This window comes from Podarcis raffonei, chromosome 6, assembly GCF_027172205.1.
Source record: "Podarcis raffonei isolate rPodRaf1 chromosome 6, rPodRaf1.pri, whole genome shotgun sequence".
Lineage (NCBI taxonomy): Eukaryota > Metazoa > Chordata > Lepidosauria > Squamata > Lacertidae > Podarcis > Podarcis raffonei.
In genome coordinates this window covers 85,250,667-85,269,728 of record NC_070607.1, presented here as the reverse complement: position 1 = coordinate 85,269,728, position 19,062 = coordinate 85,250,667, and the positions used below count along the sequence as shown (strand labels likewise).

The 19,062-nt window shown below is 47.0% G+C and overlaps 1 protein-coding gene across 1 annotated transcript in view; it reads right to left on the bottom strand.

Moving 5' to 3' along the window:
* Positions 1–18,021, bottom strand: part of RBM38 (RNA binding motif protein 38) — a 32,370-nt gene extending 14,349 nt beyond the window's left edge. Inside the window, exons 1-3 of the mRNA XM_053394336.1 lie at positions 17,326–18,021; positions 12,715–12,838; positions 9,493–9,547 (exon numbers count right to left, since the gene is read on the bottom strand). Of these exons, the coding sequence (XP_053250311.1) occupies positions 9,493–9,547; positions 12,715–12,838; positions 17,326–17,493 (347 nt within the window). The 5' untranslated portion in view covers positions 17,494–18,021. The remainder of the gene's footprint in view (positions 1–9,492; positions 9,548–12,714; positions 12,839–17,325) is intronic.
* Between the last annotated feature and the right edge of the window lie 1,041 nt (positions 18,022–19,062).

Below are 19,062 nucleotides of genomic sequence, written 5' to 3'. Positions count from 1 at the left end.
TTCCAGAAGCTACTCTAAACGCTATGTGAAAGATCACACAGGAAAAACCCTTAAAATATCAGGTGGAGAAAATGGAATAAGGTGCTGTCTGAATGCAGTCATTTTCACATACTTTGGTGGGTTGTGTTTCACAAAAGGCAAGCAGGGTGGGGGGGGGAGGTCTGGGGCAGATTGGAGTTATGATGCCAGGGGGCAGGGAGATGGGGCTGTTTCAGTTCTTTGCCATTGCAGCTGCTAAATCTGTTAACTATTGTTTTCCACAAAAACAACAGTACTGCAGGGAGGGAGGAAAGAGAAATGAAGATTTAGGTTTTCTTTCACTTTTCATATCAGCAGGGCTGAACTAAATAACTCTGATCACAAGGGTTACCACCAGCACAGTGCAATCTCCCCTCTCTCCTACCATCCCCAAATCTGCCCCAGAGGGTTGAGGGAACCCCCAGAACAGATTTGGGGGTACATGGGAGAAAAGTTCCATTGCCCAAGGAGAAATCCTTACAACATACAGCATCTCTGCAAGTTTATAAAGCTACTCCTTTTGTCATTTTAAGACAAGGGGGAAACAGTAACACCAACTTGAAACCCAGACGAATCCTCTAAGCAGGGAATGGAGGAGACAACTCCACACTGCTAGAGAGGGACTATTGCTCATCCGTATGGTAATGCTTTACTTGTGTTAACTTCCAATGTCAGATCACCAGCTAAATGGGCCTTTGGAAACAGGACTGGGGAAGGCCTCTGCCCAAGACCCTACAGAACTTCTTCCTAGAGAGAACAGGTCTAAACAGAAGCAGCTCACCAGATGGTATGGAGCTGCTGCACTAATTTCCCAGGAGGCAAGTCCCTTTTGCTTTCCAGGAGGAAGAGGCAGCCGAGAGGTCAGCCCAGTGCAAACTCACCAGCAGAGCCAATGCAGGACTCCTGCCAGTGCATTAGCACTGCGTCAACCTCCCCTGTTCTTCTTCCTCCTAATAAGCAACAGCAACCCGCCTGCCGCAGAGTTTGTGTAGTGGCTCTTTCCTGCCCAGTCAGCGGCTTCTGGGTCTAAATGGGCCACCAGTTCCAATAGGACACAGCTTCATGTGTTTCTTTCTAAACTACAGTAACACTTAATTATAAACCAGGAACCCCTGCACGTCTGCAAAACAGGGCAGAGGATAATCACCCAATATGAAACAAGTGTCTACCCTACGTACAACACACCCAACATTCTTCTGCAGCAACGCGCTGGAGGGGATGACCAAAAGTACCGGGAAAGGTAATCCATCAGAACCTTGCAATTCCCCAGGACACAGATTGCTCTAGTCCTTAAATCCAATATTTGCTAAATACATATAAAACTGAGGATAGACATACATCCTGTCCTACCAAGTCCTGACCTCCTCTTAAAAGTTATGTGAAACAGCTTGAAGCTCACGCTGTTCAGATTGTCGATGGCAGAGTTTCTTCCTAGCTAGGAACCTGGCAGCTGCTTTCCCCTTCTTTTCTATCAAAGGAACAGGAGCTACATTGCATCTTGCAAATTACTGCAAATGCATCCATGGAAACAGGAACGCTGTACAGGAACATTTACGCTACAGTATAGGTTCCAATTTGAGTCCTTACTTTACATAGTGCTCAGGATAATGAAGCGGCCGGCCTTAAATCGCCTGAAACTCATTTTCATAGGATTCTGTAGCTATTAATGGCCCATGGTTCATCCTCACCACTGCAAGCATCCTTCAGAAGGATATTCCGCAGTGAAGAAAAACTGCTGTGATGGAACAAACGATATCCCTTTTAAGTTATCCTGGTCTTCTTCCTCTGACCTCCATGTATGCATCAGGTTCCTTCCATCTTATGCTGAGCTAAGCCAACAGATAGTCACCTAATGACCTTTTTGTTTTTGCTTCACGGAGAAGCAGCTTAAATTACCAGTAAGTTAGTCCCTTTCACCTTACTTGCAGCTCTTTCCTGCAATGTCCTGAGTATTGCAGCTGAACTCTGAATTTGCCCCAGAAACTAAATGCCTGTATGACTGAAAGAAAAAACCCAGAATGCAGCAGCAAGACTTAATTCAGGTTTGCTTTCTTCAACAAACTCCCTGCCCTCTCCACCATGTGAACATTGTCATACAAGGAGGATTCCTCACCAAGCCTGAATTGTACCAGCTCCAATGGCCAAGGCTGGTGCTGATCAAGCAAAATGCTAAAAACTCCAAGCGTTAACACGTCCGGGAGCCACAAAAGTTAGAAACCGAGTTCTGTTTGTTTGATTTAAGCTAGGAATTGAAGGAAGATGAACTGTGCTTAGATTTCCTCCCACTGGTTAAGGCACAGAAATGTCAAGGACAAGGTATACCATCTTGGCTGTGCTTCCAGGAAGACCTGTTCCCTGTCTTATAGGCATTTTTCATAGAATCAGAGAGTTGGAAGGGAGCCAAGGGTCATCTAGTCTGACCCCCTGCAATGCAGGAATCTCAGCTAAAGCATCCATGACAGATGGCCATCCAAACTCTGCTTAAAAACCTCCAGGGAAGGAGAGTCCACCTTCTAAGGGAGTCTGTTCCACTGTCAAACAGTTATTACCATCAGAAAGCTTTCCCTCATGTTCAGTTGGAATCTCCTTTCTTGTAACTTGAAGCCATTGGTTCGAGTCCTACCCTTCTAGCTATTCTGGGAGAACAGGGCCCTGATTGACTCCAGCTACAAAAGCTGAGGCTGCTGAAAAGACTCTTGGCCTGGGGTATTGTTTTGGGGAGGTTTTTTGAGGGGTTGTTGCCGTTATTGATATTAATTTTTGCATCTTTATTTAAGATCTTAATATGATTTATGGTTCACTTATTGTTCATGACAACTTTCTCTACGTTTGCAATTGTTCACTGTATTTCTTTACACCTAAACGAGCCTGCCTAAACGAGCCTGCAGCATCCTTGTAATCCTCTCAACAGCCCTATGGCTAAGGCTGCAAGAGAGTGAAACGCTCTTGGTGAGGTTGCCTGGTAGCCTTCTGCAACCTGGTGCCCTCCAGATGTTTTGGATTATGAGCCCACCAACCCAGATTGGAACGGCTCCCTGAAACACTGGGAGGGCACCAAATCAGAGGAGGATTTTTTTGTAGCCAGACTCTCTCTATAGAACATGTTGTCTCCAGTTGGGAATTTAAACTCTGGTTTCTCAATCTGAGCTCAAAAGTCCTACCTACAACAGCACTCTAACTCCCAGCCAAACGTCTCCATATGCAGGAATCTTGAGGGGAGATGTATCCGTGTTACATTTGGTACTAATATATAGAGACTCAGAAAGTACAAGCTGAACCCATACCACGCTGGTTGCGAAGAGCCAATACGTGCCTAAATCTGTACTTTCCACCACAAAAAAAGCTATAGAAAGGAATCTGTTCCCGCTCCATGAAGTTCCTCCTTCCAGGAGAAGCTTTGCTCAGAGTATGGGGGAAGAGAAATCAGGACACTGTTACAGGCCTTATGGTGTGATGGGTAGCCAAGTGATCCTCTACAGAGGGGTCGTAACTCAACTGACTGGTCCAGATGTTTACTACAGATTCTGATGTGGCAAGGGAGGGGAATACCCAAGCATCCTAAATCACACCTGACTTGCAGCATGTACACGTGGACAGCTGTATTATATGTGCATCATATAATTCTTCCCCCTCAAAGGGGTGAGGCAGGAAGAGGTCGCATGGTTCAGTTCCCCACATACATGGGCACCTACCTACAGTGTTAGAAATTAGCCAGGCACTGGCATGGGTCCAGTTGCAACTACGTGGAGATTTCTGGGTGCCATGTTGGCGACTAACAGTTTAGAAACTTCTGCCTTAGTCCATAGTTAATGCTTTTCCATTTCCACTGTGTGTGTTTCTCTTTGCATATTGGGACAAGTGAATTGTTGTAAGGGCAAGCTACGGTCAAGCTATGTAGCTGAGATCGTAGAATCACAGAATCGTAGCACTGTAAGGGACCTTGGGGGTCATCCAGTCCAACCCCCTGATGAATAGACGTTCCGTTGTGGCAACCGTAACCTAGGTTTAAGGTGCCATTTGGCGCCTAGCTTATATACAGTGGTACCTCGGGTTAAGTACTTAATTCGTTCTGGAGGTCTGTTCTTAACCTAAAACTGTTCTTAACCTGAAGCATCACTTTAGCTAATGGGGCCTCCTGCTGCCGCTGCACCGCCGCTGCACAATTTCTGTTCTCATCCTGAAGCAAAGTTCTTAACCTGAAGCACTATTTCTGGGTTAGCGGAGTCTGTAACCTGAAGCTTATGTAACCTGAAGCAACTGTAACCCGAGGTACCACTGTACCTAAGTTCATAACACTGTCTACATAAGACCCACCCACTCAAATAATATCAGACAAGAATCTGAAACAGACCAGCATCTATCACATGTCCAGGAAGTACTCTGTAGGTAACAGCACCCATTTAGGAACTCTCCCTGTTAGCATTAAACCACACCAACAACCAGACCTCTCAGCAGCTTGAAATTACAGCATGAAAAATTCTTCAAAAGATTCGGCAGCTCTACATGTCTCATTGTAAGACACTCTAGGAGAAAAGTCACTCTGTTGTTCCATTTTCTTTACCTTTCCAGACAACCCTCCCATCCTCAAACTCTTCTCTACAATCCAGTAGACTGGATTACAAGCAGCTGCCTTAATACCAAGACCAACTATTGGTCTACTATTTGTATTCCACTGCTATTCCAACTGGCAGCGGCACTCTAGGGTTTCAGAGAGAGGGAGTCGGGCTACGTTGGATTCCTTTTAACTGGAGGTGGCAGAATTTGAATCTGGGACCTTCCTGCTTGCGAAGCAGGTGTCTTGCCACAGAGCTAGGCCCTTTCCCCAACTTTTTTTTTTTTGCAATCTCTTTTCCTGACTACAGGCAGAGAGCGAGAGAAACTTCACATCTACTGCACTTCAAAGAGAGAACGTCTAGTTCTCATGAGACCTGCAATAAAAATTTCAACACTGCTAACTGCAGGGTCTGTTGTCTGTGGTTACCGCAACAACATTTCCCTCAACCACCCCCCAGGAACGTCTCCCGAAGTAATAAATGAATTGCCACGAGCATTTCTGCCAGGGAAGGAGAGAAATCCAGCGAGTTGCTCTGGTCAAAACCTTTCCCGTGAAGCCCTAAAGCCAGTCTTCGTACACACCATGCATTTAAAGCACACCCACCCGCTCAGAATCCTTGGAACTGCAATCTCCCCCTCAGATCTATGATTCCAAGAACTTTCACCAAGTACAGCTCTCAGGATTATTATTTAAAGTACGAGGTGGAATTTAGTGTCACACTATTACAAACATTCCGTCCGCACAATCGATGCAGATCAACAGAAAGAACAATCCCCAGCTTTCCTCCCCCGGCTGTATGCTGTTCTGGGTCGTCCCCCCAAAACTATGAGCTATGTTGGGGGTCAAAAAGGGAGAAGGTGGGAAGCCCCATTCCGCAAGTCCTTACGCAGGGCTTCTGCACTTCTGCCCATGGTGTGTACACGGCCCAAGAACTTGACATGTTGGATAAGGTAAAGGTAAAGGGACCCCTGACCATTATGTCCAGCAGTGACTGACTCTGGGGTTGTGGCGCTCATCTCGCTTTACTGGCCGAGGGAGCCGGCGTACAGCTTCCGGGTCATGTGGCCACCATGACTAAGCTGCTTCTGGCGAACCAGAGCAGCACACGGAAACGCCGTTTACCTTCCCACCGGAGCGGTACCTATTTATCTACTTGCGCTTTGGCGTGCTTTCAAACTGCTAGGTTGGCAGGAGCAGGGACCGATTAACGGGAGCTCACCCCGTTGCGGGGATTCGAACCACCAACCTTCTGATTGGCAAGTCCTAGGCTCTGTGGTTTAACTTACAGCGCCACCCGTGTCCCTGACATGTTGGATACTGATCCACAAAAGAGATTTAAGCCCACACACAATGAAGTCAGAGGATGTAACACTCCAGGGCACAGCTTGTAACAGATCAAGTTTGAATCACTCCCAGAAAATATCAGGGGCCACAAACACTACCATTTTAGTTCTTCCTTCCAAAGGCGTCTGAAGCCTTGGGTGCTCAAGGAATGCTGGATCCAGCACTGAAACTTTCTTTGCCTATTGTTCCAGCAGGACAATAACAGAGGCAGCTGCCAAACATGTGTTGCCCAGGAGAACTCCCAACACTCTGCTTAGGAGCAAGGCTACAGGGCTAACCACGATCACTTGGGCAAACGTCTCTCCGTCTTGCCAGCCTACATCTCCCGCGATTGAATCACTGCTGGAGCAGAATGCAGCGAAATTCTTGTTTAGTGATGCTAACAAACAAGATATAGGCATGCATATCTCGCTCCCTGTTTCCCTGACTCTCTTGGCCTCCCAGTTCCCGTCTCTTGGCAACCAACAAATAATTTCTGACATTCATTGCCATATATACACCGCATGCAACCCCAATGGTTTCTCGGCTGACAAAACCCAATGCCGAAGAACTGGAACGCTGACTGCTTAGATTGCAAGGCACACATGCATGAAGAGTCCCATATTCCATAGTGCATGAAGACAAAGCACACAAGAGTTGGAAAAAGCTTTCACCCACACACCAGCTTTCCCACATACATAGCTGAAGCTAAATGTGCACAGATATCCCCACATTTTGCACAGATACGAAGAATCTGGTCCATCTAGTCTAGCCTTCTGTTTCCAAGTGGAGGCATCCAGAAGCTCACAAGGTAGGTATAAAGACAACCATCCCATATCTGTGCCTAGCATAAGGCATTCCAAGGTATACTGCTCCTGTATGTGGAGGTCTGATTGAACTGTCAGGATGAATGTAGACTGTAGACCTCTTCACTTATATGCACTGAGTACACAGACATGTACAATGATGGCAAGGGTCAGTTTCTAGCCTCCTTGTTTGATAAGTCAATTAGAAGATTAAGACTACTTTGACATACGTTTCCTCCTCTTATTACACTAGGTAAAGGGATCCCTGACCATTAGGTCCAGTTGTGACCGACTCTGGGGTTGCGACACTCATCTCGCTTTATTGGCCGAGGGAGCCGGCGTACAGCTTCCAGGTCATGTGGCCAGCATGACTAAGCCGCTTCTGGCGAACCAGAGCAGTGCACGGAAACGCTGTTTACCTTCCCGCCGGAGCGGTACCTATTTATCTACTTGCACTTTGACGTGCTTTCGAACTGCTAGGTTGGCAGGAGCAGGGACTGAGCAACGGGAGCTCACCCCGTCACGGGGATTCGAACCGCCGACCTTCTGATCGGCAAGTTCTAGGCTCTGTGATTTAACCCACAGCGCCACCCGCGTCCCTCGTATTACGCTACCCATTCTATAATTCATTCTGGCTATACCCATCCATTGCTGCCCCATGTTTTTGGACCACAACCTACGTCATCCCCAGCTAACACGGCCATTGGTCAGAGAAAAGAGATGCAGCTCTGGGGACCTATGGTTGGGTCCGAGTTCTCTGAACTGGCACAGAGCCATTTCTCTTTTCCACAGAGCACCTAGCAAACAGTGGGAAATTCCTCCTTATTTTAGTGCAGATTTACATGACGGCAAAATTCAGTATTCGGAGAGTGTGGTGGGGAAGCTGCGGAGAGTCTACTTATTAGATCAGTTCTGCGAATGCACATCCAGGCCATCTGCAGGTAACTGCAGTTGGGGAATGCTTCAGCTCAGAAAATGCCACGCTGAATTCAACAGGGTTCATGCTATCACCACCCTCTACGAGGACAACAACCCCCTCCCCGAACCGAGCCTTAAAGAAAAAGTAGAAACCCACACACAACCCGATGCTCTTTTTTCCCTGAGCTATTAAGAACAAGAGCAAATATTCCTTATTTGAAGGCAGCGCCCTAAACCCAAAACGGGCATTTGAATGTGAAAAAAGCAATTTGTTTCAACAACACACACCGAGGTGGTGAAGTCGCTATTGTGACAACACGACCTCTCACACCAATAAATCTTTAACATCAATGCAGTTGGCAAAACCCAGAGCAGGAAGGCTTCCTTGTGGGGGTGGGGAGGTTTGGGAAAAAAGCATCAGATTTGCAGAGGACAGGGGGGAAAAGATTAAATATTAATTATTCTTGGCAAAGAAAAAAAGACAATGCGTTGTCCCATAAAACCAGAAGCCTTCCCAAGGTCACACACACACACAGCACCCAACATGCACTTTCTGAAAAACACAGTCCTGAAAAAAGAAAAAAAGGAATGGCATCAATCATTAAACAGTTAAATGAAGGTAGTATGACAGTTGCTATTGTTCTCTAGCAGCACACTTGTCTTTTCCAGAGCAGCTGCCAGATCCTATTAGATGCATAAAAAGAGGATGTTCTGGACCGGGGAGGAATGGGATATGCTATTGAAAACAGCAGACAATGGCTTGCTTCTGTAGGCTCCTCAAGCCCCGTATAACATCTGTCCAGAATCAATTTCTGACCTAATGTTCCTTTCATTGACTATTAAGACTTTGCAGCTTGTCTTCTGGGCCAGGATTGTTACACAGAGCACAAAGCAATGAGGCAACTACATGTAGCAAATTCAAATTAATGCTATGCAAAAATAAAAACTCACAAAAAAGACCTTGCTTAGGTTGTACGAACCTAAGGGCATTCACAAACCCAGAAATGCCACGCTCCTGCACAGCCCCCATTTATTTCAGCAGAGCCTGTGCAGGAGAACTTCCCGGTGCAATGTATCCCATGGGGGAATTAAAGATTGGAGAAACATACTATGGAACGGCTTCTGACTCTTCAGATAGGACAAAGGGACGGAAGAAATGGGATACTGTGGTACCTTGGTACTCAAACAGCTTGGCTCCTGAACAAATCGGCTCCTGAACGCTGCAAACCTGGAAGTAAGTGTTCCGGTTTGTGAATGTTTCTTGGAAGCTCCTGCCGCCAATCAGAAGCCGCGGCTTGATTTTATAACGGTTTCGGGAGACAAACGGGCTTTTGGAACAGATTAAGTTCAAGAACCAAGGTACCACTGTATTCTCAAGAGTTTTCTGTACCCATCAGTAGAGCAGGTAACATGATTATGGCCATGGTCCGCAGAAGGACACTGTAGTCCTATCTTCCTCTGTCACCCTCCAGCACACAAGCTCATGTAAGATGATCGAGCAAAGGGAGACGGCTTGAGGGTCATGGGTGCTGCGCACACACCTCCCTTCTCCTGAACAACTCTGGGGCACCCTGAGAGGTGGAGTGGGGAGGTGAAACTTAAGGGAGAAGAAAGGCTCTGCTGAGCCCCTTCATGTGCAACCCAAGGAAAGAGGGCCATTTCCAAAGATTGTAATTTGCTGATGGCAAATGCAACGCCCATGAAAATAAACCGAAAGGGGTGATCCAAACACAAAGATTAAAAAGCTTTGCCGTAGATTTCCAGGAGGTTTTGCTGCAACATAGGAGTTTATTTCCCTTCTTCGAGACAATTTGCTAGTTTTACCTTTAAGTCGCTAATGAAATTTATAAGAAGCAACAGAATTCGACTTACCCATAAGGTCTCTGGATAAGAGCTGGATGTAGCTGCTGCACCCCTAAGGTGAAACCTAGAAAAATGTTTGCAAAACGCAGTATTAGATCCGGCTGTGCAATGTTATCGTGTATTCAGAAGTGCAGCTTGTGCCTAGGCCTGCTTACTTAGAGCTAAGTGCCGCTGTCTGCGGCGGGATTTACAGTTTTGCTTCGTGCATTGTAGCTATCTTAATCCTTACTCTTTAGTACAAACAATTTTTGTGTTTACTTTCTCTATGACAACATTATCTGATGAATTCCGGAGAGTAGTCTTGCGAAGTCTGTTGCAGCGAGCAGTTTTGTGGCACCTTTAAGGCTAACAAATACAGCATCAGCTTTTGTGGAGTGCAGGAAACATTATCCTGTCCTCAGGCATCTCTCTAACTCTGCTCTGAATTGTTACCAACAGTTGGCGACTTAACTTGAACTGGCCAATGTTTCTCCTGTACTGTATATTACCACATTTCAGAGTGCATGTTTTAGCCCAGTGTTTTCCAACTTTTTTCCGATCATGACCCCCTTCAGACATTGTTTCCTTCCTGTGGCTCCCTTGGAATTGGGCAGGATATATTATTATTATTATTATTATTATTATTATTATTATTATTATTATTAGTTTAGCCTTGACATTAAAACTAGTTATGCTTCCAGACCTCTCAACACTTCTCAACACTTCATCCACTCCCATGTGCAGCTACTTCATACAGCGCAAGTCATAGTTTGCAGTTACATACAAACTAGCAAACTATGGTTTGCCTGTCCCTCCAAACCATGATTGCAAACTACGGTTTGGGCATGTTTTGCAAGGCAAGAACAAACCGGTTTGCTGGTTTGGATTCTAACTGCAGACTACGTTTGTACTACACAGGAAGCAACTTACTGAATTGGAGCAGACGAGAGGACAGAAGGAGAACAAAGTTTGTTCACAGCCTCGTGTTATGTCAAACTATGGTTTGGTATTCTTTTTGAACCAGATGACTGCAATATATTCTATTAACTATTTTAATAAACTTCTAAAAATGTGTCGTGTCAACTTCCCACTCGCCCCCCTCCCCACCATCTCAGGATGTTTGTGTAACTACACAAGCAAGTTCCCCACTATTTAATTTTCCCAGTTTTTAATATACTGTTAATATAATATACTCTTCTATCACCCACACTCTGCTACATTCTATTAATTCCAAGTCTCAAACTTCTCTCTTTTCTAGACAGCTAGTTTTCCACTTGACTCATGTTTGTGTTCAAAGCTCCAGTTTTTCATTTATGAAAGCATCTACAATTTATTTTGACTTTCATTAACGGGGACCCTCCTTACTTGGGCCCATTGTCATGTCCATCTGCTATCTTCTCTTTTTTGCTTCCTTAGAGGTAAAATGCTTCCATCTCCCTTTCACAGCATCCTTTTCCGAGTTCGTATAATTCTGCCTTCTCCCTAGACTGCTGCACCTGCCATATTGCTGTCAACCTTTCCCCTTGGTCTCAGACATTCGCCTCTGCTTCAATCTGCAACCATTCTCCAACACACACAAAGTTTACTGCAGCTGTGAACAGTTGGCTGCAGATTATATACAATCTCAAGCCAACTATACTAATCCTTGGGCAAAGTTCCCCAGCATTCTTTTCTTTGCACAAATCCCCATCTTCCCCTACTTTGCTTCCAGCACATTTATTCTCCAGTGCATGCTCAGAAACTCAAGATATATACACATTGTCATGTTTAAGATAATTTGTCTGTTTTTCTTTCTTTGAATCTGCAAGGCTCTCGGGTCACAACATCAAATGACTATATTGCACAGCCTATAGTTTCTGGAGCTGATGAAAAAGAACACAAATGAAGGAATCCAGGGCTTCAGCTGTAGTTGCCTGTCCTCAAAAGCATGCAGAACTTTTCAAAGGAGAGCAATAAGAAGGGCAGAGGCATCTATGATGGCTCAAGTGAGCCAGCAAGCTACAGAAAGACACCTATGATTTTTCTTGAATTATATTTTTTCAACAAAAAAACCCCCACACCCCAACCTGTTTACTGTAAGCTTTGAGCTAAACACAGATGTTCTAAAGATTTGCCTTATAATGGCTCAATTTCAATGTCACAGAGGCCAATCACCTGGTCTGACAACCAGAGTACAGGGGTACCTTGTTTTGCATACGTTTTGGATTACATACACGTCAAACCCAGAAGTGCGTGTCCCAGTTTGCAACCTTTTTTTGAATTACAACCCCCCCCCCTTTTTTTTATTACGAACAAAAAAATTTTGGAGGCCCCATTGGCAAAAGTGAAAACCTGTTTTGGTTTACAAACAGACCTCCAGAACGGATTATGGTTGTAAACCAAGGTACCACTGTACCCTGCAAGTTTGAGCATATCATATGCTCCTTTATATACCAATTTCATCCCCCACTTTCTTCTTTAGAACGTGCGTCTCCACCCCCATCATTCTACCTGGACACTGAGGTCCAGCGCTGAGAAACCAGGTTACAGGGAACCAGGCAGAGGACCTTCTCGGTAGTGGTACCTGCCCTGTGGAATGCCCTCCCTCCAGATGTCAAAGAGAACAACAACTACCAGACTTTTACAAGACATCTGAAGGCAGCCCTGTTTAGGGAAGCTTTTAATGTTTGATGGCCTACTGTATTTTAATATTTTGTTGGAAGTCGCCCAGGGTGGCTGGGGAAACCCAGCCAGATGGACGGGGTATAAAATAAAATAAAATAATAATAATAATAATAATAATAATAATAATAATATTCAGCCTCAGCCACAGTTTGCCAGATGTGGACATCATGGTAAACTAGGGTTAGAACAAACCAGGAAAGGGAAATGCATACACAAGAAGGGGAGGGCCTGCACATGTCACTTGAGCACGACTGTCCCAAAAACACACGGTCCCTGTTCCTTGGGAACTGGAGCATGCATAGTTGCATGGTCTCTCTGCTCCAGCTCCTGCATCACTTGCCAAGAGATTGTCAGTGGCGTTGAAAACTCCATTCTTGGCAGCAGAAACAAATCGCACAAAATAAGCTCAGCATGCAGAGTTTATTTGGATGGTGGAATGAGCTTCCTGGGTGCAGAAAACACACAGCTTTATTTTTATTGTCCTATTCAAACCTAGAAAGATATTGAGCCAATTTAGAGAGAGAGAGAGAGAGAGAGAGAGAGAGAGAGAGAGAGAAGAGAGAGGGGAGTGGGGACAGTTTGTCTCACCAGTTTGAATACTCCTTGGTTTTGCTCCCAGATAGGCAAGGTTGACGTTTGCTTTCCGGCCGTCAATGATGGGGTTGGGATCCTTGCAAGCCCTTTCGGCCGCAGATCTGTCAGCCATGGTCACCTGGAAAGAAGCAGGCAGACTGCGTTTGTAAGCGACCTGGAACACCACCAAGTGGGTGTTTTTCCTCCCCTCCTTTCTAGCAAGCACTTCCACACAACAAAGTTAAGAACTCTCCTTGAATCTCACTTGAAAAGCTGTTAAGAGGGGATAATCCGTTATGTAGCTCTGGAGAGAGGAAGCCTCATCATCTCCACCTATATCCCCCTTTGTTTCCTGTTTTGACATCACAAGTAAAAAAGACCAGGCAGGCTGAATATCAGGCAGCCAAGCAGAGGCGGAGGCAGGCGAAGATGCCGTTTTAAGATTCAAGATCCCTTGAACTCCGGTACACTCACGGAGGCAGCTTTATGGCTGAAGTACCTTCCAAGCACTGCAAAGTTTGCCCTTCAGAACGTGATTTACAATGGAAAAGCCAGCAGTAGATAGAAGCATCCCAAAGCAAAAGAGCACTCAAGGGAGAATGCTATAAACTGCAGGCAGATAAGTTCAGAGTAGCTACTATTTTTGTTTCCTCTTTTTTAAAAACAACACATTGCGCCCCCCTCTCCTTTTGGCACTGTTAGGGAATATCAGGTGGTAGCTTTTCCTTTTCTTCTCACCACAAAGCAAACAGAAACCCAAGCAGCGCAGCCCCACCTAACCAGCAGCAAGAATAGCACAGAAATGAACAGCTTCCCCTTTTTGAAAGTGTGGAATTGCATTACTGAAGCTTGAGAAGGCAGGAGGCACTCCTGTCTGTACACCGTTAACAAGTCTGTAGGGTTTATTTCAATGCATGACAAAACTGCTAAACGCAAAGTTGTCTCCAGGGGAAAATTAACATGCTTCGTATATGTAGATCATGCAAATTCTATTTTAAAGACTCCGGCTAAATGTGACATTCCTACATCACTGGAAATAATTGTCATGGTTGGGATGCAACACTAAACTCTGGCTTAGTGTTACATGAAAGAGCCTTGGGTTTGTCAGCTCCCCACACCGAACTCTCCAGTGCAGGTACCGAGATCAGAAGCTTTTTGCTTCCATTTTCAACGGCGATTTAACATTAGGCACAACCCCGTAAACTGTGGTTAGTCTTAACTGTGGTTTATTGCAACAAGTCAACTTCATAAACCATATCTGAATCTGGCTTGTTACCATAAACCATAGCTAAGACTGACCACAGTTGTCTCGGCTTTGAAATAATGCTAAGAATACACTGCATAAAATCATTCCTGGGCTGCACAAGTTCATTGACTTTTTATTCTAATGATAAAAATGCAAAGCATCTGGGAGGCGGTGATGAAAATGTCCTGCTGAGATGCATCCTCAAGATGCCCAACAATGAAGTGAAAGGTCAGTTATTGGTTAGAGAAAGCCTCCTGTCACTTCCAACAAGAATCCTCTTTAAGAAGAAATTTAAGAAGCTGGGAAAGGAAACGGTAGAGATCCCAGGTGCAATCCTCAGCTTCTCTGGGTAAGACTACGAAAGCATCTGCTGAAGAACTTGAGAGAACAGATGCCAGCCTGTGTAGAATGGGCAAGAGGGATCAACTAGGCAGCTTCCCATGTCCCGAATGCAAGACGAGTTCTCAAAGCAGCCCATCAGATACCTCTGGGAAGCTCACAAGCAGGACTGCAGGGCAACTGTACTCTCCACCGCAACCAGCATTCAGAGCCATCCCATCTCTGATCCTGGAGATAGCAGAGGTAAAAGGTAAAGGACTCCTGGACAGTTAAATCCAGTCAAAGGTGACTATGGGGTGTGGCGCTCATCTTGCTTTCAGGCCAAGGGAGCCGGCGTTTGTCCACAGACAGCTTTCCGGGTCATGTGGCCAGCATGACGAAACCGCTTCTGGCACAATGGGACACCATGACGGAAGCCAGAGCGCACGGAAATTCTGTTTACCTTCCCACCAGACTGGTACCTATTTATCTACTTGCACTGGCGTACTTCAGAACTGCTAGGTGGGCAGAAGCTGGGACAGAGCTCACCCCGTTGAGCGGATTCGAACCACCAACCTTCCAATCAGCAAGCCCAAGAGGCTCAATGGTTTAGGGACGTGGGCGGTGCTATGGAGATAGTGTACAGCCACCATTACTGGTACTTCTCCATACCTCTATGAATTTGTCCAATCCCTTTTTAAAGCTATCCCTGCATTTTGCGGCAGCAGCAAGTTAAGGAGCTTCTACTTAAGCGGCGCCTGCAACAAAATGTTGCAGCACAAAGTGCTCCTCATCAGTTCTGGTCAGCCATGCCTTTTTCCACACCCACGCACCCAATAGATGCTCAGTCCTTACTGAGATGTTCTAGAGAGGTTACTCCTCCCCCACCCACCCTGAAAATTGTGTGTGTGAATGCACATTTAAATTTTCTTTTCTGCACTTCTGCAAACCTCTGGATTCTCTTCAACTTGCCAACACCGTGTGTGTGTGTGTGTTGCTGTTTTGGCTGTGTGAATATCCCTATTCGGATAACTGAGTTCGCTATTCACCTCTCCTGCACTTAGCATGCAATCCCTTCAAAAGTCTGGAAGGCAAAGAGAAGATGCAATTTCCTCCATCTCCTCACCCAGCAACTGTCTTTGAAAAATTGTTGGAAGACATGCGTAGGAACTGCAAAAAGGAGCCCATGTAATACTCCAAATCTACCACAGCATGAACAGTGGGGGAGTATTTGGAAGAGGGGGAGGGGAACGTGACAGGATAATATTCCCACCCTGATTTTTGTGAACTGGGAACAACACAACAAGGATCAAAGGCAGTGGGGCAGCAGTACACTAGGATACAAAACCATTCCCCCCCCCCACAGAGTTGAGTACCCTTCATTTGACAGGGTGAGGGAAAAAGTACCAGGCTAAGTGTTGCCGTTCTACACCGATTAGAGGTCACAAAGTCAGAAAGCAGCAGGAAGTAACGCAACCTGCAAAAACCTCTGCTCACGCAATAGCTCCTGCAACAGTTAAGCCCGATTCCTTTTCCAAGAGACACCCTCCACTTCCGGACCCGCACGGCACTTCTGCCACTCTGCTGCAAATTCCCTACGGATCAGGACCACCGTAGAACCACTAGAACGGATTCCTTGATGGGAGACAATTTCGGAGGTTGCCCCACTCCCCACACCCAGTATGAAAGGATGAGGGAGACAACACAAGACACACACGCACGGAAGAGATGCCGTAAATACTACAGCAAAGAGTTCGTGCGACCCAAAACCCCATTTCCCCAGAAACACACTGAGCAGATAATCCAAGCAGAGTCTCCACCTCCCAGCTATATGTCTGCAAGGAGTCTCTTCTCCTTTACCAAATACATTGTTTTTACTATTACAGTACTGTTAACAACGACATACCCCACAAGAGCACACAAACGCCAATTAAGCAGAACACTTCACTTCAATGCAAAGAGCTCTCCAGCCCCTTTGGAACCTAGTTTTCAGCTCTGCAGAGTAATCTTGAACTGGACACCCCAACTCCAAGGACCATTCTAGAAGCAACATCCTCTGACTCCAGCCAATGGCTTCCATCTCTTCCCCTAGGAGTGACTACCCACTTTCTGCTCCCTCCACCCACATAGCACCCCAACTCTAAGCTACCAGACTCCCAAACCACCTTTGGAACCAACGAAGTCCCTCTAGATGTGGCTCCTCCAGTTTCATAAGCCTGAAGAAGCAATTGCAGGTCTGTGGGCTGCTTCCCTAAGCCATCAAATTGCACCCCACCTCCTTAATCCCCCCTCCCCGTATTTCCTTGCAAGTTTATATAACAGAGGGGCATCAAACTCAACATGCTCTAGAGTCTGGAAACGAAGCCTGATGAGGAATGGTTGAAGGAGCTGGATATGCTTAGCCTGAGATTAAGAGGAGATGCAGTAGCCATCTTCAAACATCGAAAGGGCTGTCACATAGGGAACAGGCTTGTTTCCTCCTGCTCTGGAGGGTAGGACCAAAACCGATGGATTCAAGTTACAGGAAAGGAGATTCTAACTAAACATCAGGAAGAACTTTCTGACAAAGAGCTGTTTGACAGTGGAATGGAGGTTGTGGACTCTCCTTCCTTGGAGGATTTTAAGCAGAGGGTGGGTGGCCATCTGTCATGCTTTAGTTGAGATTCCTACATTGCAGGGGGCTGGACTAGATGACCCTCAGGGTCCCTTTCAGCTCTACAATTTTATTACTATCTCATTCAATACAGACTGGTTATGGCTCAAAGGGATCACCAAGTTCGAGAAAGAGGGAGCTAAAAATACTGTACGGTTTCCCCACGGCCCGTCTCCCTTTTCGGCCGCTGAAATTTTAACCTTTCCACGCAGGCTTAAGGCAGAAAACGGAAGACTCCTATTGCAGGTGAGCGCCCCGACGTGTCGACTACTCCGAATTCATTGGCAAGACCTGCAAGAGGCGGGGTGGCGAGGTCCTTTGGCGAGGTGCCCCGACGTCAGGTGACGAGAACAGCCCCTCCCAGCCCTTCCCGAAAAGCGACCCCCCCGCCCCCCAAATCCGCACTTACGAAGCCATATCCCCGGGATTTTCCCGTCTGCCGGTCCGTGATGACGACGGCTTCCTCGATGTCGCCGAACACCTCGAAGTACTTCCTCAGCGAGGAGTCCGTGGTGTGGTAGGGCAGCCCCCCGACGAAGATCTTCGTGAAGGTAGTGTCCTTCTGCACCGTGTGCATGGCGCCGGAGCAGCCCCGACGGCGATGGCCGCAGCTGCTAGTTGGAGAGCAGGAGGAGAAGGGCGACGAGGACGAGGAGGGCGGCGGAGAGTGGGAGAGGCTGGAATAAGCATCCAAAAGGAGGAAAGGGCGAGACGAGGCGCGAGGAAAGACGTCCAGGGTGGAAGGAAGGAGATGCCCTACTCCGCCTAGGTCACCGCGCGACCCAGCGAGCGGTCCACGGGCGAGGAGGAGCAGGAGGAGGAAGGAGGAGAAGACCGGGGGAGCCCGCTCCCCCGAGCAACAGCGACTCAGCGACCACAGGAGCAGCAGCAGCAGCTCCGCGCCCCATGCAGCAGCTCCAGCGGCTAAAGCAACCGCAGCATCGACGGCAGGGGGCAATGAGAGCGCTCCGCCTTCCCAAAGCGCTGCCAGCCCCCCGCCCCGTCGAGCAGCAGCAGCAGCACGACCTCTCGCCTGGAGCCGCGGAGCGTGACAGTGCTCCCCAGCGCTCGCGCGCCTTTGTACCCATCCTTCCCTCTCCGCCCCTTCCAAGGCCGGGCTCCAGCCACGCCTCCCCGCCGCCGGGTTGGGGGAAACGTCGAGCCTGGCCGGCCGCAGAGGCCCCTGGGCTTCGTAGTTCTTCGCCGCCGACGCCTCGTCCGTTGGGGCAGTGCAAAAACGAGGACGGCGACGCGGACTTTCGAGGCGCTTCGAAGCCTGATCGTGCAATCCCGTGGGGTCTGGGAATAAGTCACGCGGAGCTCGTTGGCGAGGCTTACTTCTGAGTAGACGGGATCGCACGTAGTAGCAAGACCTGTCTCTCGGCAGAAGCGTCCGTGGACTACCGGAGCCGGAGCCTATTTCTGCTTAGATGAATGAAGTCCTGTGGAGAATATTGCTTTTTGATTTTAAAAACTTAAATTCCACCTTCCCATTCGCGCGCACACTTACAAAATTCCCAAGCCGTCTTTTAATACATACATTTTTTAAAAAGTACTAAAGGTCTTTAACTCCAAAGTAGCCCCAAAACTCCTGTATGGCATTCCATTGTGGATTGGTGCAGTTAACCAATCGTTGGATCGCATCCAATCCAAATTTCAGCGCAAAATCCTGTGGCTGCCAAATTGTGTGCCATACGCAGCCATGTGTCTGGAAACTGGACAAAGGCTGCTGGAAACCAAAATGTGGCTCACCACTATAAAATTCTGGCTCTGCCTACATTTCATGTCTGATCTGTCATCTTTAACTTTCCACACGCTGGCAGAATCCCACCACTCCAAATGGCTAGCTTGCACTGAGAGCAAAATCAGAACCTGTTGCCTATCACTAGAGTCGCTGCTTATGCTCCCACAGTTAGAAGCATTCCAGAAAATCAAGTGTAGAATCCTAGAGATTGAATTCCAAAACCCTTTGCAGTGCAGCCAAAGAATACAGGAGATGCAAACAAAAAGCAGTGATTCAAATATTATACAGTGGTAACTCAGAAGTTGAACAGAATCCGTTCTGGAAGTCCTTTCGACTTCCAAAACGCTCGGAAACCAAGGCTCCTGCAGCCAATTGGAAGCTGCGGAAGTCACGTTGGACGTT